Source organism: Trachinotus anak, unplaced genomic scaffold (assembly GCF_046630095.1).
Source record: "Trachinotus anak isolate AG129_WGS33_773 ecotype Australia unplaced genomic scaffold, CSIRO_AGI_Tana_v1 ptg000009l, whole genome shotgun sequence".
NCBI lineage: Eukaryota > Metazoa > Chordata > Actinopteri > Carangiformes > Carangidae > Trachinotus > Trachinotus anak.
Window position 1 is genome coordinate 5,240,101 of NW_027273860.1, and position 24,949 is coordinate 5,265,049.

At 40.9% G+C, this 24,949-nt stretch overlaps 1 protein-coding gene across 2 annotated transcripts in view; it reads left to right on the forward strand.

The window, feature by feature from the left end:
• gpr158a (G protein-coupled receptor 158a) overlaps positions 1-24,949 on the forward strand; it is a 60,849-nt gene that overhangs the window by 15,378 nt on the left and 20,522 nt on the right. For both annotated transcript variants that reach the window (XM_071484704.1, XM_071484705.1), the window contains exons 3-5: positions 12,253-12,355; positions 15,796-16,022; positions 18,094-18,162. In XM_071484704.1, the coding sequence (XP_071340805.1) occupies positions 12,253-12,355; positions 15,796-16,022; positions 18,094-18,162 (399 nt within the window). The remainder of the gene's footprint in view (positions 1-12,252; positions 12,356-15,795; positions 16,023-18,093; positions 18,163-24,949) is intronic.

The following is a 24,949-nucleotide window of genomic DNA, read 5'->3' on the forward strand; positions in this document are numbered from 1 at the left end:
ACATGCCGTTTGAGGTTTTGACGTTTTCTCGTCTTTTTTCCACCCCTCATCTCTCACTAATAGCACTTCCATTAGTGTGTTTCACCGCTCTTCAAAAGTCTCGGACTTTGCCGCCCTGGGGGAACCTTTCGTACGAGAATGTGGCTGTGGATGATGATGAATGTTTCAATCAATTAGCTTATTGCTCAGAACAAGTGGTGGGGCCCTGGGGGACCGTAGCCTGTGAAAGGCAGTGACACATAACCTGAATGATTACTCCAGCTGGCACGACAAGGACTCCTGACTCTGCGCTGTTTCTTGTTGAGGGCTGCTGAGTGAGGGGCCACGGTATGGAAATGAACATTTATGAAGTGAAAACATCAGAGTTTGATCAAAAACACGGGAAAGCTCTGTGAATTTTAAACTTTATCAAATGTTTGCACCTGTGAAAAATTGTTGTGTAGTGTCAAACCACATGATTTAAATCTGGAAATTCAATACATCGATTTTCTTTGATATCAATAACTATATACACAGTTGCTGCTCTGCAGTCTGACAACATCTATTCTTCATGAATTGTCATAACTTGAGAGATTAACTGAATTTAAATAGCAACATCATTAGGTTAAGATTTCAATTTGTCCGATATTTATGTTTTTTGTGTTTAGAGCTAATTAGCAAATATTAGCATGCTAACACGCTAAAGTAAGATGGTGAACATGGTAATAATTATGTCCACTAAGCATTGGCATGTGAGCTGCTTAGATGACTGACGAAAAAGTACAAACTGTGTTTGTGGAATACATTGACAGAAAATTTTGTTTATAAAAAGTATTTATTGGATTCAAACTCAAACTGAATTTTTGGTTGTTCGATCATTAAATCGAACAACCTTAAGAACTGACTGTCCACATCAAAAGACTGTGCGCAGACGACACCTCCTAACCCACCAACACACACACAAAAAAGGTGCCAAACCACTGCATGACGGGGACATTTGATGTTGTCGGTGTTTTGCGCTCTCTACTCCATGTGTGGTGTATTTTTGCCTCGCTGCGGTGCTCTTTCTGTCGCTGAAAAGCTGAAGTGGATATTCCAGCTCTGTCTGTTGAATCACTGTTACATCTTGACCTTGGTTCACAAGGTTGTCCTGGCCCAGCCTGCTATCATCTCAATCACACGCTGATTTCTCCGCCGTGTACCTTGTGCTGCTGAATTAATAACGCCATCAGTGTTAAACAACTGCTGCCGCTTCCCGCTGTGTCTGCTCTCACCCTCTGCCTTTCTCTCTGGTTTTCACTTTCTCTGCCTCTGTTACTTGCAAACAGGCAAGTGTGCACTAAACAAACTTGCTGTCTTCATTGTTAGGTCATCATCATTTTGACTTACATTCATTCCCTGGAGGCTTTCCCTCACTTAAACCATGACCACTACTGTATATTCCTGATTCCAACACTCCCTCTAGTCTCAGCCTTACAATAAATAATTTACCAGGTTTTGATCCCCATGAGACCATATGAATATTTTCATCCCCACAATGTTTGTGCACAGTCAGATTCTTGTTCAAGTCTTACATTTTTGTCCAGTGTAGGGCTACAACTGAAATAGTAATTTTCATTATTTTCTTGATTGACCAAATTATTTGTTTTGTTTATAAGACACAAGACACTAAATGCCTGTTATAATTTCCCACAGCCAATTGGTGGCATCTTCAGGTGTCTTGTTTTCTTTGACCAACCACCCAAAACCCACAGATATTCAGTTTACTACACATATGCACAGGTATGACATGGATAAAAGAAAAAAACTAAACAAAAAACAGCTGACTGGCTTTGACCCCAGTTACAACCCAAGCTTTCCATGTCATCATGTTTTGTTTCTGTGATTTAACATCTCACTGTCTTTTGTCCTGCAATCTTAACTTGCAGCTTGCTTTAATTTAGAAAGATCAGACAAAGGCCGTGTATTGTATTGGCAGCCATGATAACAAGTCCTTTATCTAGGCCACAGTGGCTGCAGAGGAACATGCATTTGGAGGACGCCGGCACAAAGAATGTAATGTAAAAACTGCCAGCACCTCTTCCCTTGTTTCATTCATTTAACCTAAGGAAGACATATGACATGCTGAATTGATGGGATTCATTTTAAAACACTTTGAAAACTGACTGCCAGCTGAAATCCATTCATCAGCGTGTCACAGAAAAAGATTGATTTGAGCATCAGAAATGTTGCCTCATTTGCATGCAAAGGTTTTAGGCCTCATTCGGCCCCATAATGACTCATCTTTTGTGCTAGAAATCATTTTTGGTGAAAAACTGACTTTTTTTTTTCAAATGGTGGGTCTACTGAAATGCATATGCTAATATATCCTTAATGAAAAACACTCTGGGTACAACATTAAAAGCAATGAACATGCTCTTAAATGTTATATTCACATTTACTTTATATAATTTAATTGCTTTGTTAACCAGTTCCTCGTTGGAGGGTAATAATGTGTCCCAGAGACTTTTACTATAAAAGGAGCTTCCTTCTGTTTCAAATAGAAGAACCCACTGATTAAATGATTAATTGCTCAAAACTTAAGCTAACTGTTAATTATTGCCTTTTCATACAAAACAGGAGAATAAAAATTGTGTCCCTTTTTTTATATTAAGCAATGAACACCAAGAACTGATTTCTTTAATGCACCGTTTTGAAGTGATGTGTTTTCTTCAAAGTCATACACTAATTCCCGAGATGATGCATAGTTTTGTGTCACATCCAAACATGTCATTCTTCACTGTAGGACTTGATTTTTCACTCGACATGCCGTTCGCTCAGACAAACTCCCCGAGCCCCCGCTTCGAATGTGATACATTAGCTGAGCAATGGTGAGTAACGTTTATCTGCTTGTTTCTCTGACAGCTTCCCTGTCCAAGTGTTCCCTCTACACTCATTCAAGAAAAAATGCTTACCCCTTCATCTGCGGGGCCTGCCTGCCGTATTTTTCGATAAAAATAGCAGTCTTTTTAGGATCTTGGGAATCCCCGCCCCCCACCCACCCCCACCCCCACCCCCTCTGCTGTTAGAAACAAGGCGTGCTAGTGGGGCAGGGATTCCCATGAGGAACCTCATGTTGAGAGAGGTTTCACACCGGGCCTGTGACCCTTGCAACCTGCTGATCTCGTTGCAGCAATTTGGGTGGAGAGAAAGGGCTTGAAGCATCCTAATTAACTACGTTCCTTGCTATGTTGCCTATTAGAGTATGTTCAGGAGCCTATAAATAGGGTAATTGCTAATTATCTACAGTGATCGCACCAAAGCTGTGATTATGCTTCAGAGCTGATAAGGGTGCTTGATAGGAAGGAAATAGAATACTGCTGTGCACCAGCAGATTTAAGTTCACCCTTCAATTTTAGAAAATCCTTTTGTGCGGGGTGAATTACGCGGCATTGTAGTGAGTAAGCTGTCTGTGAAGACTCTCAGTCATCCAGTCCAAGAAAGGTTGAATTGATACTGCACTTGGTTGTAGATACATAAAGATGTTTCACTTCTCATCCATCTACACCCAAGTCCAGCTGCCCTTGATTCAACCCTTAATCCCTATTTAAGAGCATGGAACAAGAAAAGGCAATAAAAATGGATTTCTCTCCACTGTAGAAAGAAAGATTAATGAGTTTCTCAAGGATAAACAGAGATGTAGATATGTCTGCAGCATGGCAGATGGATGGACTGATACATCTTGGAAACAGTTTGTAACGGTTGTCACTGCTGGAGAAGAAAAACAAATCTTTTTCAAAGGTCCCATATTGTACAAAGTGAGAGTCTTTTTTGATTATGAAGCAGGTCTAGGTTCTATATTAATACTGTGAAAGTAGCAAAGTGCTCACAGAGTAATGCACACAGCCTGTGTTCAGAAACTGAGCCTTAAAACGAGCCATCAGGACCTCTGTAACTTTGTGATGTCACAACATAGCAGTCCCACCTGGACCTTAGAGCCTCTCTTCTGATTGGCTGACTGACCTGTTGTTAACAGAGCTCCAGAGAGAAGCCTGTCAGAGGAGATGTCAAACGTGTAGTTTGGATGGTATTGGGACCTGAATTGTTCATTTTTACAATTCAGCATCCAAAAAAACAAAACAAAACTATATATATATATAAATATAATATATATATATATATATATATATGTATAGTGAGAGAGAGAGAGAGAGAGAGAGAGAGAGAGAGAGAGAGAGAGGATATAGTGTTATGCTGTCATCCAAGGATACATGTTATTCATTTTGCAATAAATGAAACCACTAATGTACAAAATTCAAATCTTACATTGGGCACAGCTAAGATGCTCCCGCAGCCCTGTCTCCTCAGGGTTGTTGGAGATAAAAACATCAAGGCTGAGGGCTGCTGGCCATATCGCAGAGGGACACGAGATCACAGGACACTTCTGGTTTTAACTTTGGCCCCCGGCCCTTGGTAGTGCAGCCCTTCCTTAACCACTGTCCCGCTAATTGGCTCTGTGGATAATGGTGGAATTCTGAATTTACATGGAAACACTTTGAAGACTTGAATACACTCGCCCCCCGGGCAAAGTCTTACATCCGCTCTGCCCAGCCGCTACAGCACACCGTAAACTGAGGCAGAAAGCAAACACTCGGTCCAGGGAGGATAGGAAAAGAGAGGAATGTAGAGGTAACATTTGTCTAGGGACCCATGAGATTGGATGTAAAATGAGTACAGCAGCAAGCTTACAAAGGATAGAAATAGGCAAAGAAAGAGCAAGGGACACATACAAAAAGATAGAGGCTAATGGCAGCTATGTTTACTTTCACAGAAGTAACCTGGCTTCACCCTGCTGTCTACTAAAGGTGCTTAAAACAAGCCGTTTTAGAACATCCATCCACAATTATTTAGCAGCGGCTATAAGTGTGATGGCACAGACGTCCCTCTCCTCTGTCACATCTAGCTCCTCCAGGGCGATCCCAAGGCCAGTTGGGATATATAATCCCTCCAGTGTGTTCTGGGTCTGCCACAGGGTCTCGTCCCAGTTGGACTTGTCTGGGAATCTCCACAGGGAGGAATCCAGGAGGATCAGATGAAAGAGTTATCAGTCTGAGCGTCCTCATTGTCTACACCCCTATCCCTGTCCCTGCACCCTCTGAATCAACCACTTCACCGCTGCCACACTTCAGTGTTGAGCGACCTGACAAGTTGACGTTCCTCACAAAACCAAATTGATTATTTGACTCACTTTCAAGCTACAGATTAGGGTGACAGGGATTTCAAGTAAGGAAGAGCGGCACAACTGTTGCAGTTACTGTGTATGAGGAGAGTCGTCCTTTATCACCCACGACATTTCGCTCCCCTGGAGGCTTTTGTGAGGATGTCTGAAAACTTTGTGCACGATTGTGCTCATGTATGTCAGTGTGCGTATGTGTGGTGTGTCTGTTTGCTGTGCCGCCCGCTGCAAGTTGCAGGAGTCAGCGTTACTGTGCATTTTACTGTGTGACCAGGGAATAAATATGTGCCTGGCCAGTTCACTTTGACACTAACATAAGCTGCGAAAGTGATTATGAAAGCAATATCCCGGCGGCGTCTGTTGTGTGCACTAAGGAGCTGTATGTGTTTACTTGTCCCAGCTTGATGGCAATGGTAAGCTCCCTTTAGGCCCGAGTGTTTATCTCACTGGTGTTTAGGCTCTGGTCTTTGGACAGCACCCAAAGCGGGGCCCAACTGCCCGGGCAGCTCTGCCCCGGCTAACTCCTGCTGGTTGACCTCGTTTAAAGGCCTGGCTGGCTGTCTAGCTGTCCCTCTGAGCGCAGACACACAGCCATCCAGCTCTCTGCAGTGTCTCTGCTGTGACTGTGTATAGGCTTTGTCTGTGCTTGTCTGTATGACTGAGTGAGAGTGATGCACAGAGCTGAAATTCTGGTCTAAGCCAGACCCAGGACCAATTTATTTAGCCCAGTCACTGCCCGACATCTTAAAAAAAAGAGAAAAAAAAAAGCCTGAAGCAGATATTTTAACGTCAAAACTCTCCCATCACTCCCTCTTCCTGTCACATTTACTCTCTGTCTCTCTCTCAGACACACACAGCTACACACAAACTGTGATATACTTTTCACGGTCTTGCTGCTCTAACTTATGGGCCCATACATCATGAAGCATTAACTAGTGAACCAACTGGACCTATTGTGCTCTTTATATTCTCAATGACAGCCAGTTAGTCAGAGGACAGGGTTAGGGTGTGCAATTGACGTTGTATACGAGTAAATACTATTCATAATATACTTTATGTTGTAATTCTTTTTCTCAACTACTGCTTTTGTGTATTCTGGACATTCAGTGTGTGTGGCTGTTCTACCAGGAGTTTGTTATTTATTTATTTACATATTTGTGGATTTGGGGATATAGCAATGAACTAGATATAAAATATGACCTTTCTTAGGCTACTTTTATTTGATTTTGGTAAAAATGGTTTTCATCAGTGAAAAATTGGCTACAGCCTCTTGTCCTCTGAGTGGAACTGACAGGACTCTAGTAAGTGACTGATAATCTCTACTGTACCGCTATAGCTTTTTACATTTAATATAATGTTACCGATAAGATTTTTTTTTGTAAATTTACATTGATAAAACATATTGTTGTGTCAGTTAGACAAAAAAAATGTAATTTTGTAAACAAAAAGAAAGAAAATGTTATTTTAATGTTGATGCTACAACTTAAGTAATTTCATATTGAATTATATTTAATTTTTATTTTGTATCATTTTATTTTTTACTTTTTATTTAATAATTTGATATTAATTGTAATGAAATGTAATTCACAATGAATATAGTTAATATTTATTTTTTTCATTTACAGTAATTTCATCTTAATGTAAAAATGGTCAACACGGGTATTTCTTTTATTTTACATATTTCAGTGGGCTAAGTGTCATGTAAAGAAGCAGCAGGGTGTGTCAGTGTTTAACACAAGATGTACAATGTGTTGTGTTTTTTCACTCTCCCTTTAAAACAAAACCAGCTTGTCGTCTAATTTCCCTTGTGCCTTCATACAAATCCTGAGCTGGCAATTTACAGCACATTGCACACACATGCAAACTCATGCACAGATACAAGCGCACTGTATGTACGGAGTAAATTGCCCTCCAGCCAAGTCTTCTCCTTCTAACCTCCTTTCTGTGCATTCTATAGTTCAATCTGTAATTACTGGATGATAAGCCTTCCTCGGGGTTTATGTTGCACTCTGTAGGATCGTTACAAATATCTACAGAGGCCTATTAGTGGTTGATTAGGCACTGTGCTGGACCGGAAGAGCGTGGGCTTGTTTGAGAGAGGGGGAGAGTCCTCGGCAGGCCCTAATTAGCCTGAAGAATTGAGCTAGCTCCTAGTTTCCTGGTCAGGTGGAAGACGCCTGGCCTCTGCATCAATTAGTGCTGCTCTTGGAGTTGGTTTTTTATTCCCCTGCCTCATGTCACAGAGAGGTGATGGAGGAGAACTGCTGTGTTTGATGTCGGGAGAAGGCGTATGAAGAGTGTGCACATTTGTGGTTGCTGCAGCCTCGTGTAGATTAATGCAATGATGTACTGTAGATATGTAGCCACAGTGAATATATAGTCTGAATTTATATTTAAAGTTATTCACATCTTTATATTTATCTGATGATGTAATATTGTCCTCAAGTCACATCTTAAATTTAGCTTGACAACTGTCACACATGAGTACAGTTTAATTTGATAATATAGGAAATGTATTTTCCAAAAAGAATTGTAGACTGAGTGAAAATTTTAAAGCCAATGCTACAAAACAATTTGAGGCCATTATCAACCACAATAATTCTGTTGCGTTAATTGTAAATGCTTGTGGAAATCTGAAGTGGTCTTTACTGACTAACAGCAGAACTGAAGCAGAACAGAATCTAGTACACAGCCATCACTCATTTGTCTCTATGAGCTGGTCTACTTTAAATTTTTTCAATTTCTAATGTAATTCAACTAATTCATTCTAGGAAATGTATTAGATGCAGCAAAATGGGTATGAATGAAGAAATATTATTTGTTTATGACATGTCCAATTCTTGGTGTTGGTGAAACAGGCCCCAAATTAATGAGTTAATAATTATGACATGTATGACTCACCAACCAAAACACCACACCTGTGACCCATGCACGAGCCTGTGAGAGGACCACAGGACTCTCAAATGAATTTTCAATTTGCAAGTGACAGTCAACAGGCAATGACACCAGGTATTATCTGTGTGTAATCACGGTCCTATAGTGGTGCTGGATGGGGTTGAGGTTGGGGGGTCTATGCAGTGCACGAGGTCTTTGTCATGTTGAAACTGAATAAGTCTTTCCTCAAATTCTTGCCACAAAGTTATAAGCACGCTTTTGTGTTAAACAGTGGCTCACGAGAGAAATCATGTAAAACAGCCCAGACCATGAATAAACACTGGGACTGGGGTGTCCATATACTTTCGGCAATATTGTATTAAAAAGTACTTAGTTCAGATCAGTGCTGAATTGGAGGTTTTGGGTCCTGACAGACAGTGTTAATGATGAGAATGTGACTTCTTGTTACAAAGAGCACTGGTGCAAGAAATTTCATACAAGCCAGAGAGAGAGCGAGAGACAGAGAGCGAGAGAGCGAGAGAGAGAGAGAGAGAGAGAGAGCGAGTGTGTGTTGTGTCTATTTCTGAGTCCTGGTGTAAGTGCTCTGGTGTAAGTGCAGGCAGACCACGCTGGTCTGACAGCGTGACGCACTTCGATAAAAAGGCCCTCGCTCGCGGTCACACACGTCACCATGGCAATTAGCATGTCAGAATGTGTGTGTGATTGACAGCCGCCACAGCTGGGATGTAAACAACAACGAGCGGTGCTGGTGGGGAAACCTGGGGTGCTGGAGACACACAGTACAAGCTCTGGGTGTCTCTCTGACATGTGACTGTCATAAAGAATACATGAGGTAGATTATATTTGCTTACCTCTATCCACAGGTGCTGTAGGTGACAGCACTAAAACAGACACTCATTTATCTTCACATTACAGTTAAATTATAAGTGTAATGAAGGGCATCCATGTCAGATCTTATCAGAAACAACAGTTAGCGACTGTTTCTAGTCAAACACAAAATTCCCAATCATATAGATCTAATTAATTATCAGTTAATTTGATGTGATTTCTCCTCTCTGGCAGCACAGTTGACGCCTTCAGCTCATTATGGAAAGAACAATATGGCCGCCTGAGTTGCTATCAACAGAACATCATCAAACATAATTAATAGCATATGTCAGGCACATAGAAGTAGGTCACTGGCTGCGTGTGCTGTATTCAAACTAGTAGAACAGTATGTTGTCTTATAATCAGAACAGATGTAGCTGTGTATAGTGGATATTTGAGCTTAATATACTGTAATAACAGAGGTTTCCAAAGTGTGAGACTGTGGGCCTCCCCTCAGACAAACATTGGAAAAAGGCCCCCCTTCACCCAACGTTGGTTTACTTGTGTCGTTCTGCTCAATTCCTGGATGCCGATAGGATCCTCATGATTCCTTTAAGTCTCCTTTATGTGATGAAAATAATATTTTTGTGAGAACTTCCTGTGAAAAGAAAATGGTAATACTAAAAACACATTCATATGACCTCACTTCTACACGTCCCATCACATCCTCAGCTCCTTATCCCAAGGTAAAGACCTGTGACAGGTCTGGTCCAGAGGCTTCATTTTATGGCCCATTGATATGAGTCTGGCTCTTGGCTGGACCGCTGCCGCTGAGATCACATGTGACTGATGACAGGTAGCTGCGAGGCAGGGCTGCGCCGTCTTGGCTGCTTCCCCGTTCAACATACTCCACGTCCGAGTCGTCGCATCAATCACCACAGCAGGCAGGACTGGGATGCACTGCCAGGGCTATTCCTGGCCCTCCCTGTCGCACACATGAAAAATATGCATACTCACACACACACACACACCTGTCTTTGGCTGTGTCTCCTGGCGTCTCTGTGAGGTGGGTATATTAACAGTGGCAGGCAGTAGCCGCAGCATGCTCCACCTGTCCTGAGGAGACAGCTGTTGGAAAATCAAACATGAAATCAGTTACCTGGCTCACGTTGCACCACAGGGCTCATTTTAAAGCTGCCCCAGGAAGATTTTTCATGAAGGAATGCACATCTCAGCAGCCATCTATTCTGCAGATTCACCCTATTAGTGGTTCTGCTTTGACGCCCACAAGATGTGTTGAATTAAAGCTAACTGTTGTAAGCAGTGAGAACTTCATTCAGGGAGAGGCTGACTTACCAAGGTCAGATTTGCCTCGTCAGCCTCATTTTTCAAAAACCAAAACAGCTTTTGGATTTACAGTACCTTGGATTATAGGGGAGGATACATTTTATTTATTTTTGAATAAAGAAATAAGATCATTGAGGAAAAAAAGAAAGTAAATATATTGTGCTATTCTGTTGTACACGTGTCCCTGCACATGCTTGGCTACATGATGTTTATTACTTTATAGTAAGTAATAAATTCTTGTTGGTTGGTGGCTCATTCTTTCCCTTTAATTCATAGAGGAGCCAGATACTTTGCCTTTACCTGCATTCATTTAGTTTTTGGCTCTTGTGATTATCTGGCTCTTAAAAAGCTCCTAACTTTGTCTGTCATTTGGTGCTGAGCAGGTAGCATACAGTGAGTTTCCCACAACTTTTTGCTAAAAAAAAAAAAAAAAATTGAGCTGAAAGTAACCAGCAACCAGAGTTGTGACAGTTCTACGTATTTTAACTTGTGGTTCATTTGAAATTATTGACAAGAGCAGCTTTAAAGTGTTTCTTAAGTTGAAAGCACAACCACAAACCAGCAATGTTGCCTAAATGTGTATAAGAGAACCCTTATTGCTAGTTCCTTGTGTGAAAAACGATGAATTAAAATTAAAAAATCATGGTGTCTATAGGACCTTTAATCTACCATTATAAGTCAATAGAGATGGAGGGATACAGCACATGATGGTGGATACATTCATAACATTTGGGGATAATGTTTTAATATTTTTTAAATGCATACAATGAAGAATTGTCTTGTGAGTCGTGGGGGGTTGACATGCTGATAAAGCCTAAATAAGTAGTGGGAAATTGCACAGGTTTACGATTTCAAGAACAAAAGGACCCTTTTCAAGTCTGTCACCTCCGAGGAAGCTTCTTCAACAGATTACTGTAGAGCCACTTTAAATGCTTCGGTCTCCTCAGTGGAATTTGTTATAGGAACTTGTTCGCTGAATAGTAACCTGGTAATTACCTGGTGCTTTTGAGCCCTGACCGGCCTCTCTAAGGCTTTCACTGAGGGGCCTAAACTCTCAGACTGAAAAACGCATTCAGACCTCGCCAAGGACCTTCAGAGATAGTCAGAAATAGCTGCCTCTTAAGATGTGCAGAGTCCAGTCCGCTGTGAAGAGCATCACAGTGACTGGTGCTTCATTTAGACACCGCCACTGGCCTCGCCTCGAGATCTCACAGTCAGGTCACAAACACTTCATAGCGTGTCAAGCGTCAGCTGAAGTACCGTTGCTATTCTGGGCCCGTCGTCGTTTCTTGGGATTCATAAGTCATTATCATCTCCGCTTAGAAAAACTTGCTCACGTTGTGTGGAAAAAAAGAAAAAAAAGGACTGTTATGTAGTTTGAGAAGCAGAGAAAGAGTGAAAAAAAATAATAAATTGGAGGTTTGTGTCAATGACCCAAATGTGTTCATACAGAAGAGAAGATGGAATCTCGTTCCCATAAGAAATCGAATTAATGGTTCTGCTTTAATCCTGCAAAGAAGTCTGTTCTTAATTTAGACATTAATTATATCTTGTAATTTGGCAAACAGCACACAAAGTCTGCCAAGGATGCCCCCTGACACCCCTCGTGTTTTTCTGAGCAGCCCTCAGTCTGTTTCCTATCAGACTTCCAATCAAATGGAGGAGGCTTTGCTAATTTAATATTGAATGGCGAGAAGGCGCAGTTAGACGGCGAGAGGAATCTCACAACTTAAATAATTATTGAACCCTTGTGCCTCTCAAAAAACATTTGCTCCCACATTCTGCTCACTGAATTCCAGCCACAGCCTGAACCTTTGGTTTAGTATTGACATCTTTTAATTGCTTTTTTATTGGTTTGCTATCAGTCTGTGTTACAGGGTGTTAGAAATTCTTTCAACGTTAATGTTGGATTCAAGTGGCTTATTTATTACCAAGGAAATACCAGCATAAACTGCATTTCTCTTCTTTGCATCGTTGACATATATGTTTCTTTCTCTCTCTCTTCACAGTGTTTGCCGATCCATGGTCATGGATTTGTCTTGGACAAGTACAAGTGCCACTGCAAGAAAGGATTCTACCACCCCAACAGAGTAGCTGTCAATGGCTTCACACGTAAGTCAGTGACAAACAAATTACATGTTTTGGTGAAAACAGATAAAATACTTTCTTTTATTACTGTGTCTAATAAGGATGATTGGCCTCTTCATGTAGACTTCATTGATGTGGTCACTTTTAAAGGCTGACAACTTTACTGGTCTTGGCTACAATTACAGCACGCTAACCTTGAACAGCCCACTGTAAATCTCACTATTTGAAAGTAAGGTGAAGGCACAGCTGGTGAGTTGTGACACATAATAATAAAGATAATAATATGTTTTTTTCAATGGGCCTGAAAAGTTTAGATTTTATCATACTGAAGATCACACGATAACATCTGAAAAACTGAACTGGTTTGTAGTTTTGAGGGTCACCAGTGGGAAGTAGATTATGTTTTGTTTTGAGCATGAAAACTGCTTGACCTTGGAAAAAGAAGTTTGAAAAAACAGTTTACAGCCCTCTTTTTTGGAGTATTTTTCACTGAGTAAACTCCATGAGAAATGGCTGAAAGCTCTGGAAAAACCTTTTAACTAAGGCTCAAATTGGGATTATAATGTCAAACTGTTCCTGTTTTTATTGGCCCCCACAGTAAAATGCAGTTTCATTATTTCCCCAGGCACCCAGAAACCAACCAGTACTGTAGAATACTCAAATAGGCACTTGACAGTAAATCCTGCAAATAGTTTTAAATAATAAGAATAAACATTTACTGGTACCAGCTTTTAGAATCTGAATATTTGCTGTTCAGTTTTCAGGGTTCCGTAATAATAAATCTTTAGGTTTTGGACGGTTTAAATTAAATAAGAAAACAGATTTTTTTTACACCTCTGCAAGACTGGGCCACAAGATGAAGGATGGAGAACCCATCATAGTTGATAACGTACATCAGTGGTACTAATTTCTAACTAATTTGAGATTAATTGATTTGAGCTCATATCACAGAATTTAATGAGTTCGCATTTCAAGTAATTTTCCTCTGAGTTTCTGACTCAGCTTCAAAGTTGCAGATACAGTATGATGACTATCATGACCATCAGCTGAAGAACCATATCTTCACCTCCTGTAATACATTATATAACATCCTAATTTTATAACTGTGCTAATGAAAGGGACATGTGCTACTGCCCTGTCTGAAAACTGAAGTAGCCCCAGCACCTGGGGAGGCTAATCAGGTCCGAGATGGGAAATATCTTTTTAATGGTAGTTACTTTTCCCAGTTTATTCTGTCTGCTCTGAGTTAATTAAAAAAGGCTTTTGCAGACACAGAACCCCAGTGGTTTTCACCAGGCCTCCATCACTCTCTCTGCCGTACTTCCATTTAAATCCACTTTCCCTCCTGTCTCATCCCACTCACACCTCATACACCATGTTCCTCTGTGTCTATCTCAATTTTACCCCCTTCTCACCCATTTTCCCTCCCTCACTCAGTTTTTACATCGTTTTTATTGCGCCCATCTTTTTTTTACCCTAAAATATTCCCCTTCACGCACACAGAAGCAAAAAGGCTCCATAATTTCTTCCTCAGCTCGTGCTGTTTGCTGAGCTGTGAGCGCGCACAAACTTGCATGCTCGTGTGTGCAAGTTTGCATGAAAGCTCATTGTGTGTGTGTGTTTGTGTGTGTGTGTGTGTGTGTGTGTGTATGTGAGAACACAATAATAGAGAGGAGAGGCAAGCCTGTTAGTGAGGCGTACTGCTGCAGTCTGGCCCACCATGGGGCCAATAACAAGCCTGTTAATCCACAAGGGGACATCCTTGACACTCCTTTGCAGAGAAAGCCAGTGCAACTCACTTTCCTTTGTCTCCCAGTGATCTTCCACTCTGGATCTTGCATATAAATATGAGAGAGAAGTTGCTGCAGCTCAGCTTCCTCTGACTGTCACTCAGATGTTGGTGCAACAAACCAGTGAGAATGAGCTAAAGGATATGACTCACAGCTACGGAGATAAGTAGTCCTTTTGAAGGGATCAATGATGTGCAGAGTCATAGCTTTGAAAAATAGGCCAGTTTCTTTTTAAAGGCAAAAATCCCTGCAAATCTCTGAGACAATAGCTGTTTCCAATAAAGCCTCTATAAAAGCTCTATATACGTCCACCATTTGTTATCTATCCAACCATATGGGCATCTCTCAGGGGATTTCTATACAAACCAATAACAAGTCCACTTGCTTCTTGCTGTCCTCTGGCTTTGTCTGGTTTTTACCTTAGTTTACCGTGGGAGGATTTTTTTTTTTTTTAGCATTGACCAAACTCTTCCACTTTTCACTCTTTAAGGAGCAGCTGGTGGTTTAAACATCACCTCCGTCTTCAGTACTTTAACTTTCCCTACACAGATCTTGCACCCAGCTTCAAAAAGCATTGATTTTCTTTTTAGTATTTCAGCCAATCTGCTCTGTATATAGACTCCCCATCGTCCCCGTCCTTGTCAGGATAAAATAACTAAGTGCCAGCATGCCTCCCTGTGCTTTTTTTCCACAGTCATCAGCCTTGCATGATATGCCAGTGACTGAACGAGGTGTAGCAGTGTTGACTTTTCATGTTCACACATATAGATCCATCTCCTGTGTGTTGACACAATGTCGATGATTCCTTGTAAGGTCAGGGAGGGATGAGCATATATAAACTCAGTATGCCTCAGTCTGTCATAGAAGAACTTCATCTCCTTTATCTTTTAATACCGATCTCAACACATCCAGAGGAAAATTCAGAAACCAGGAAACTTAAAACCTGCTTTTATTCACTGTAAAAACAACTGGAACTACAGATTTAAAGGTTTGCAGAAAAGAAACAGAAAAGTTTTCTATGGAAAAAGTCTTAAGATGAGTCACAGCTCAAAGGTGACAGTAAGTAGGATTTTTTGCCCCAGAGTTGTGGTGCCAAGCCATTCAATGACACAATTCAATTTCATTTTATAATGGATGTTAGAATAAAATAGAATAGAATAGAATAGAATAAAAGTAAGCTAGATATTGTAGAAACTGGGTATTTTAACCTTCATCCATTACTTTTATTCCTTACTTTTAGTTTTTTTTTAAAGAAACCTTTTCTCCATCATGTTTACATTCTTAACTTATCCATTACTTTTAGCTAACAATTAAACTGTTTATTAATCTATTGTGCTAACTATTTGGATTGTTTGTTTGTTATATTTAGGTAACTAGCTAACAACCTTTCCTTTTCTGCTAACTGTTTTTGTGCTTGCATGCTAGGCTAACTAGTTTTCATGCACTATTAGCTACACCAACACATGGTTTTTAGGTGTTACAACGTTATGGGATATATGTATGGATTTACTTCTGTTAGCTTAGCTACCCCACATGTACCCCTGGCACCAGCAGAAATAAAAGACATCTGCAGATGGATAAGCTTGTTGATCAGTTCCAGCGTCTGAAACATACTGTGTCAGGCTCGCAGATTTCTTGCCTTGAATATTTACTCCATGTTCTTGATTTCCACAGGGATGGAGAGGAAGGGAAAAGCTGCAGACAGCGGTCCCAACGCAGACGAGGGGTCCTCCAGCGACTGCCTGCCGTGCCAGCAGGGCTGTGCCTTCTGTAAGGACGACACCCCCTGTGTGGCCCGAGAGGACGGCGCTCTTCGCATGGCCGTGCTCTCCTTCCAGTGCCTCTGCATGCTGATTGTCTTCATTAGCATGGTGCTCATCTACCATTTTCGCAGGAATAAGGTGGGTATTTTGACTCACTTATAACAAACAACTGTTAACACAGTGGCTACTTTTTTTTGTACAGGGTTCGGTCCATTTATTATAATTTAACTGAGTGTTTGTGAGTGATTGAAGAGCCCATAGACAGGACTTGACCTGTTACATTAAGACTGTTTTTCTTTTCTATTACTGCATTATTAAAACTCAGCAGTGCAGACGTGAGACCTGCACAGATTCAATCCACAGTTACAACACTGTGTCATTGTGTGTTTGATGTTTCGTGAGCCATATGGTCATCAAAGCCTTTTGGATGAATAAATCAGTGAATCCATGGTCACAATAAAGCTTTGAAACACTTTCAAACAGCTCAGACACCACAGATCAACTCAACATCAGTAACTTGACAACAACTATGAGAGCATTTTACTCTGATTTATACATCAGGCCACTGACCACTTTATCTTTTACAGTTCAAGTGATTACATATCAAACAACTTTCTCAAGATGAGATATTCATATCGCATGGTTTATTTTCATCAAATCTACCTTTATTGTGAAATGTTGTAGTGAGAAAGGTTGATTGGATTTGTAGTTTCGTAGCTGATAATGTCATTGGATGCTAATTTAATCACTAATGATATATTTTCTGCATTACCTTGAAAGGTGATGACATCTTCACGACGTCAGGTGCAAGATGAAACTACATGATGCTCTGTTCGGAAAGCGAAGCTTCAGATTTAGCTTGTGCGTTATATATTCATAGCGCTCCAACTAAGTATCAAGTCTCTCTGCATTCGCAGGTGTGAATCTGAAGGTTTCTTTTAACCCAGATAACCAGAAAAAGCGATAAGTGATGTGGTTGTTGCTTTCTTTATTTGGCTAAGGCTGCGTTTCCCGAGTAAACTTTTGGCTGAACTCTGAGCCTCCAGTTGCTTCTGTCAATTAACTGGTTTAATTAAAGGCTTTTGTCTTGAGCATAAGACATGTGAGAATTAGCCTGAAGAGTCTCCACATTCCCGACAGGGGAGCGTCTCGCTGCTCTATCACCCACACACCTGAAGACACTGCCATTATATCAATCAGAGTCAAACAAAGGCTCGTTCCCATTAATAAAGCAGATAAGCGTTTTAGATACTCCAGGGCTTTGTCATAATTTAAAGACCATTTATGTGATCCCCATTAATCTCATCAAACTAAGTTTAAGTGCATCAGACTTTCTGATAAATTAAAAACGATTCATAAACAAATTAGTTCATTTTGGTTGATGAGTTATTTATTTTTTAAAATATTTTAAACAAGATGAACACCAGTCATCTGGTCTGTGTAGCTGAGGCTAGTGGTTTGTGTTATATTTGTGTGTATTTTTAAATGGGTGGCACAGCTGTCCTCTGCCCTTTGAAAGCCCCCTCAAGCATCTTGTCAATTAGAGGACGATATGTTGTTAAATATCTTCAACAGGAGGTGCACAGATCGCGCCTGAGATGGTGAACCCTGCTATAAAAAGTCCTTGAGGCAGGAGCTTTTGTTGTACTTTGTTCTCTTTCAACCAATGAAGAAGAGAGCTACATTTCCCCCTTTGAAATCTTCCTGGAATATTATGCTATCCTATTGTTTTAGACTTGTGTAAACCTGCAAAATGAAGGGCACTTTAAGATACATGTACATAGATTTTGGGGATTATAAAGCTGCAAGCCACCATCATGAATTATCTTCTATCATTAAAAAAAAGCTTTTTTTTTTCAAATGGGATTTTCTGCATAACATCGTGTACATGAATGAACATGAAAATTAAAGGTGCTCTTATGAATATTTTTGTATTAACACTGGATCAAATGATGAACTGTAATGTAAAAGGAGCTGGTCAGAGTGATGAACCGAGAGGGAATTATCACCCGACTTTGCAGTTCCTCTCTATTTTACGCTGTGTCTTGGCGTCCCAATGTTCAGCTGGATGCGTAAATATGCAACTGTTTGCTAACACCTTAGCATAACAGCAAGTGTCAAAACAAATCAATTAATGCATGTTTAAGTATATCATGTATATGTAAATTAGAGGTTTAATATTTGTCATTTATTTCTTTTATTTTGTTAGAGTATAAGAGCATCAGGTCTAGTCCTGCTGGAGGCCATCCTGTGTGGAGCTCTGCTTCTCTACTTTCCCGTAAGTCACTTTCTTGTGTGTGTGTGTGTGTGTAGACTCTCATCCTTTCATGTGCTCATTTCTTGACGTATTCACTGATAATGTTCATGCCGCGCTCCTTTGAGCTGAAAACAAAAAATCTTCTCCTTGACTGAAGGTTGGCATTCAGCTTGACCTTCAGTTCACTCTGTCGCTCATTCATCTAAAGCAGAATCAGAGCTCAGAACAAAGTTTCGTATCTGCGGCAGCGGCGCAGGAGCAGGATTGTTTGCTTTGTCAGATAGAACAGACCTCAGTTCATAAATCATACCATTTGGGTGTTTTTTTTTTGACAGCTGCATGGAGCTCTGATAAGCAGGGTTTTCACAGTCAAGGTGTGTGTGTGATAAAACAGGACTGGCAGAGACAAACATCCAAGGGCTTGTTGGTGACCCCCTGCTAACTGTACACAGAGCTGGCCAATGAACCCAGCAGCCTGTCAACACGACCATCTGTTGACCAGCCACTCATGCTGCTTCATGCAGACTGTGCTTATTCAGACCCTCGCAGAAAATAAACTCCATTAAATTTAAATCCTTAACCTTTGAGCATTTGTCTAGTCTTAAGACACACTCTGTCTGCTTTGTTTTCCCAGTTTTTCCACCAAACCTGCCGATGATGATCATTTATTTATATTTGAATTGATGATTCCATGCCAACTAAAACAATATCCCCAAAGAAAAATAATAATAAAATAAAAATGAATAATAAAATCAACAATTTAATGAAATATTATAAAAAGAAAATGTATTGCCTCCTTATGATGGTGATGGTTGACCTAAATTAAAGTGGTTTTTAGCCCTGGAACCAATAATTGATTAACTGTTATAGTTTTACAAGCAAATATGTACAAAAAAAAATCAGTGGTTTCATCTTCTCAAATGTGAGGATTTCATGATTTTCTTTGGCATATATGACACTGAACTAAATATTTCTGGATTGTGAGCTGTTGAATATTTCATTCTTGGGCTCTGAAAAAAATATAAAGGGATTTTTCCGACATGTTATTGACAAATCCACAAATCAGCTAATTGAAAAAAAATGTATAATCCCTAGAATAATAAATAATTGAAAATAATTGTTAATTGCAGCCCCACTATTTTTGATTGTTAGACTATTGTGATGAATTTAGACATAAAGTTAATAAAGGATTGATGACATTACTGCACTGCCAGACTGCTTTGAAGGTAATCTGACACTGAATTTTAAAGGTTTCAGTTTCAGTTATATACTTTGCATTGTACCTGGGTTATTTCCCAAAAGTGGGCAAAAAGTCACAAATCTATTCAACGTTGATTAATACATATAACACTGTACATGCTCATACTCATAAAACTTTTCATACTAACATTCTGTAAAGTTTTACACTGTGATAGCGTCCTGCAGGCAGAACAGTGGGTTAAAGAGCAAGCAAAGAAAGTATCAAAGTAATAACCATAGCTAGTGGGCGTCAGCAAACAATCGTCATCATCAAGGAAAACAACTGTTTTCACCTTTTCCATTGTTTTTTGTTTGTTTTCTTTGTATTATTCCTAATGAGGAATAAATACTAAATAATAAGACCAACAACTATTTTAAGCTGGTTATTGTAAGTTCTTTGTGACACTAAGATACTTGCTCCATTTAATGTACCAAAAAGTGGACGATTATAGAGTGTAATAGAGCTTAAACATGTGGAGACAATGACTAAATCTAGAAAAATCTTTTTAATTCATTATTATGTAATTCTCTACTGTAATCAGTGAAAATCAATCAAACAAAAAAAATCCTGACATTGTTTACCAGCTTCTGCAGCACCTAATTATTCTCACAGCTGACCAGACTGTCCAACACCCACATACGTTGATTTACATGAATCCACCATTACATCTTCCTCTTGGGTGCTTGGGGGCATTGGCTAATTGCAATTTGGTTGCAATCATGTGGAGCTATATGCTTAGCAAAGCAATGCCGGGTACATGTAATTAAAGCCAACTGATTTAGAGGCGGCTAATCAATGCAATTTGCTGCGACAAGGTGCTGGAAAGTAATAATGTTTGAAATCTGCAGAGTGAAAGTAAGCTGGGGAGTCGGGTTATTGGTTAGTGGATGAATGAATAGTGGATGATATTCCTGTATCTAGCTGGTGTGGTGACGGCAGCCAGTGCTAAAAAAAGACTGCTTGTAAAAAAGGTTGCACAAAGGGAACTTAACTTTGTAGGTTACTCTATAAACCCTGCCTCGTTTAGAGATTACAGTTTCAGTGTTGCGTGTGTTGGATTATTATCGTGCAGACACGGTCGCCCTGCACACGACTGATCCGGTTTTGATAAAATATCTCAGCCTGATCATGTGAAAACAGCATCTTCCTGCATGCCTCCTTGCAGCACGCTAGATTGATCTCCACCCTGATGCATTTCCATGTCTCCCCTGCGAATGAGCCGCGGCTGCGAGGGTGAGACGCATCACTCCCAATCTAAATATAGATTCAGAAATATTCAGCCGCCGCTGCTGCTTCTATTTTAAATAATTCCACTGTTATTAAGCAGCAGGAGATACATCTCATCCTGCTCCCATGGCATTCTGCTTTGTGGAGTAATGCAATTTTTTCCCCTCCTTTTCTCTCCCGAGTGTGTCACATGCAATAACTTCAGCCCACCCCCCCGCACCCCCCCCTCCACCCCTGCACCCCCCTCCACCCCTACCCGCCTTGCTTTGAGATGAAAGGGGAGGAGGGAGGAACAGGGAGTGCAGAAGGAGAGAGAGAGAGAGGCAAAATTATGGCAATGCCAAAGCCGGCTATTTCCTTCTGACTGTGGAGATGAGAGAGGGAGAGCGGACACGCATTTGTGATTCACAATGTGATCCCTGGATGAGCTTGCCAGCCCCACGTTTGTCTCTTTGCAGCTTCTTATTGACGCTGCTGGGGGAGGCTTAGATTGGAGTTAAGTGACAGAGTTTGGATTGCTGCATTGCTATCGCTACCTGTTTTTCAGATGCCACCAGCTCCTCCAGTCAGACAACAATAATGAATGAGAGACCGCGCATTGTTGTGCCATCTGGTATCAACTTGTCAAAAGACTCTCTGATTGGTGCTTCACAATAAGAGGGGGAAATGCCAAAAAAAGGGGGGGATTAGTTAAACATGATTTTACTTGTTATAGCAATATTTTTAGAATCATCTTGTCCACACTGTAGCTCATATGTCGCACAATAGCTGCCAGAGGAGACAGTCTTACTTAGGGAGCGATGAAATCATCCTCTTTTCCACATTTTCTCTCAGTAACTCTTCCTCACTTCCTTTATCTAGTTGCAGTTCTTCACTGCTCCTCACTGAGTATGTATTCAAGAAAATTGTTGCTGGTAGGAAACAGAATAAGTCTGTGCAAATGTATTTATTTTAGTTTCAGCTTTAGTCAAACTTGATTTAATTCCCTTAATCCTGTTGCACGTCTGTCGCAAACTGAAATCTTTTTTCACTTTGTGACGTTCAGTGTTTCAAAACATTAGAAACCAAGTCAAGCAAACGCACGGCCAATAATTCAGGTTTCTCCGGCAGAACTCTGGTCTTATTCACAGATTTCTTCCCCAGATTAAGGAAACCAAGTTTGTCATTTATGTGATGTGTAGCTGCAGTGAGCCAATATCAGCCAGGCTATATAAATGCATGTAAACACACCATATGAGACTTATCCTCCCCCTCTCTACTTCCCAACCCATCTGTGCGTGCACCAGTGCAGTCTGCCCCAGAGACGGCACCAAGTTGCCGCTCTTTCCCTTCATGCTCTCCCCCTGTGAGACGTGTCACGCCTCCCGCTCTGCTGCTTATGCATTCATAAAAGTTAACACATATGTGAAAGCGATAATTTCTATTTTTAATTTTCAGTGGCACCTTGTGTGCTGTAAGCATCTTCGCTGCAGTGTTTTTACACTGGCACTGTCTTTCCCCTGTTAATCCTTCAGCGTTCCTGCTCGAGAAAAGCTTTTCAAACCAGTAGTCTTATGGGTGCTTTTCCCTCGTCCCTCCTTCTGCTGTCTTTCCACCTGTCCTCTCTCAGCATTGTCTTGGTGCCAAGCTGGGGCCAAGGTGCCACTTCAGCCCAACTCGGGGCGTCGCTGTGCATGGCAGGCAGGCGGGCAGGGCTTCACAGCACATCAGGGGGCTAATGAGAAACAGTATGGCCAGGGGATAATGTATCCTGACCTGACAGGCCATGAAACACAGTCTGCCAGCCATTTCTCTCCCTTGCTCTGCTCTGCCTTCCATCCAAGCTGTTCTGACACTTTCAATCTGACTTAAGTGGATCTGGAGGGTTTCTGTGTGCATTCGCAACCCCTCTCCCCCTCTTCCCCTTCATACTCTGCTTCCTTTTCTCCTTCTGCAAAGTGCTGAAGAGTCTCCCAAAACATACGGTCACTGAGCTGAAGCTGAGGATGCACTGCTGCAGCTGGAGTGTTCCTTCTGTCTACATGAGCAGAGAGATGGAAAGTAAAAGAGACTGGAAAAAGAAAGATAGCATCGACACATGTAGGCAGGTTATTCCCTCTCTGATATGTCCCCATGCGTATCTCCCAGGATCTAACTGGTGATGAGGAGAGAAGGGAATTGTGGGAGGCGAGCTGCGGTCTTCACTGTGCAGAGGCCGAGCTGGATGTAATTTACACTCGGCCCACCTCAGGGAGCAGCGGGAGGAGAAGAAACCATTACCTCCCTCCAGAAAGCTGCCCTTCCCGTGTGGCAGTGAGTGTCGGCTTTCATATAAAAATGGATCCATTGCCATTACAACACCCCACCTCTCCTCTGCTCCCACCTCCCACCAGTGCTCCCTCCCACTCTCTTATACTGAAGGTGTTTTGTAGATTAAAAAAATAGAAGAAGAAGAAGAAGAGATGGGGAGGGGGATGAGTAGGAGATGATGACCAGAAAAGCGGGGCATGGGCGGACTGGATGGCTGTCACTATTTCATGTCAAAACATTAAAAGTAGCACGGGAGCTTTGTTGTGACAGAATGATTCCCGAGGCTGCACCATCCCATTCTCCACTCAGATGGAGACAGACACACTAAATGGCTGTAAGTCATTTTTCTCCCCTTTAGCTGGAAGCTGTTTCCAAAGAAAGTGTGATAACAAAAGGCTGAAATTCAGCACCGTCTGTTCTTCTGACTGGTACTGGGCAACGTCTGCAGCGCTCGGCTTTAGTTGTTTTCAAATCTAAAAACTGACGTGTTTATACTGCATCATTGACAGATGACTAATATATGATATTTTATTGTGACATTTTCATTCCAGTAAGTGCTCTATTAGTATGAGGTTGCTCTTCCAGCCGTCACAGCTGCCAACCCTGATAATAATTCAGCATTCAAACCATAATTTTAAATTTCTACCAGAGGCACAATTTAGAGGCATTAAAAGCATTCGGGTCACAGTATCAGTGTCTTAACTTTATTAAGTTCTGACCACATCCATTCATAGAAAAAATTGATACGAACAAGTTAATTTTCTGAGAGGACCGGCAGCAACAAATCATTGTATTTTACCATTGGTTATCAGGTGGGAAATCTGTTTTGGGGCACAACAGGAAATTGCTTAATTGCAAAAAACATAAAGATGAAGCTTTGGAAAATTTGTGCACGTGAAAGTAAAGTGGAAGACATGGTAATGTGCCATCTTTGAAGCAGGAAGTTGCAGGGTTTATGGGAAATGTGTAAATTATATTTATTAGCACAAACAGTACAATACTGAAATGAGATGACAAAATAACAAAGGTCTAAATTTTTAAAGGAGCTATTTGTACATTTTGCTAATGCTACAAAGCTAATGTTAGAATTAGCAGCTGTTTACTTAACAGTCTAGAAGAAATATTGTAGGTTCAGCATCAAACTTCATTCCTTTACTCACCAACAGCAACACAAATGTTAACTCTTGTCTTTATCATTTCTTTTCTTCTACTGAAATTAGCATGCTAACCAGCTAGCCCCTGCCTGTCTTTCTGATAGCGACTAACTGGGGCCTCCAATCTGCCCTGAAAACATAGCACTGCTCAAAAGGTGCATTATGACCTCTTGTCTCGTGAACGCAACAATGGCCGAAGCTCAAGGGACAATCCAAACCATGTTCGGCAGCAGAGAAAACATTCAAATAGCCCCTTTAATAGTAACAATATAGACATCAATTAATTCAAACATTAATACAGGAGATTTTTAAATCATCTAGAGTTCAAGTGACCACACCTGTAGGAGCCAAAATGGGCACGTGGATGTGTTTTCACATTATTTACCTGTTCACTTGTATGGTGAGCTCTGATATTTTCTGTTGACTGTTATATGTTATATTCAAGTATTCAAGTGCCTTTAGTTGTTTCACGAACAGTATAAAACTCATCTGTATGGATGAATGAATGCGTCACAGTTGAGAGCCCACTTAGCCTCTCAACCGTTGTCACTACAACACACAACTCTGCAGTTTCCCTCACCCTTACTTCCAGCTCACTGTTTTGGTTTTATGGCCAGCAGCTACTGTTGTGCTTCACTCTTCCTGCTCTCATTTACCTCATTTCCAGGTGCAGAAGTCTTCAAAAAAAAAAAAAAGGTCTGAGAAGCCCACTGTACACTACCAGGCTGGCACCAAACATCCAACCCACAGTTTGATATTTTCACTGTCTGCTGACTGTACTAAACTCATTTCACGGCACCGAGGGACAGGTCTCACATCCATGTGATCAATAACCTGTGAGTCCCTGACCTTCACGGGAAAGGGGATCAATCCCCTTTTCATCAATCCCCTTTTCATC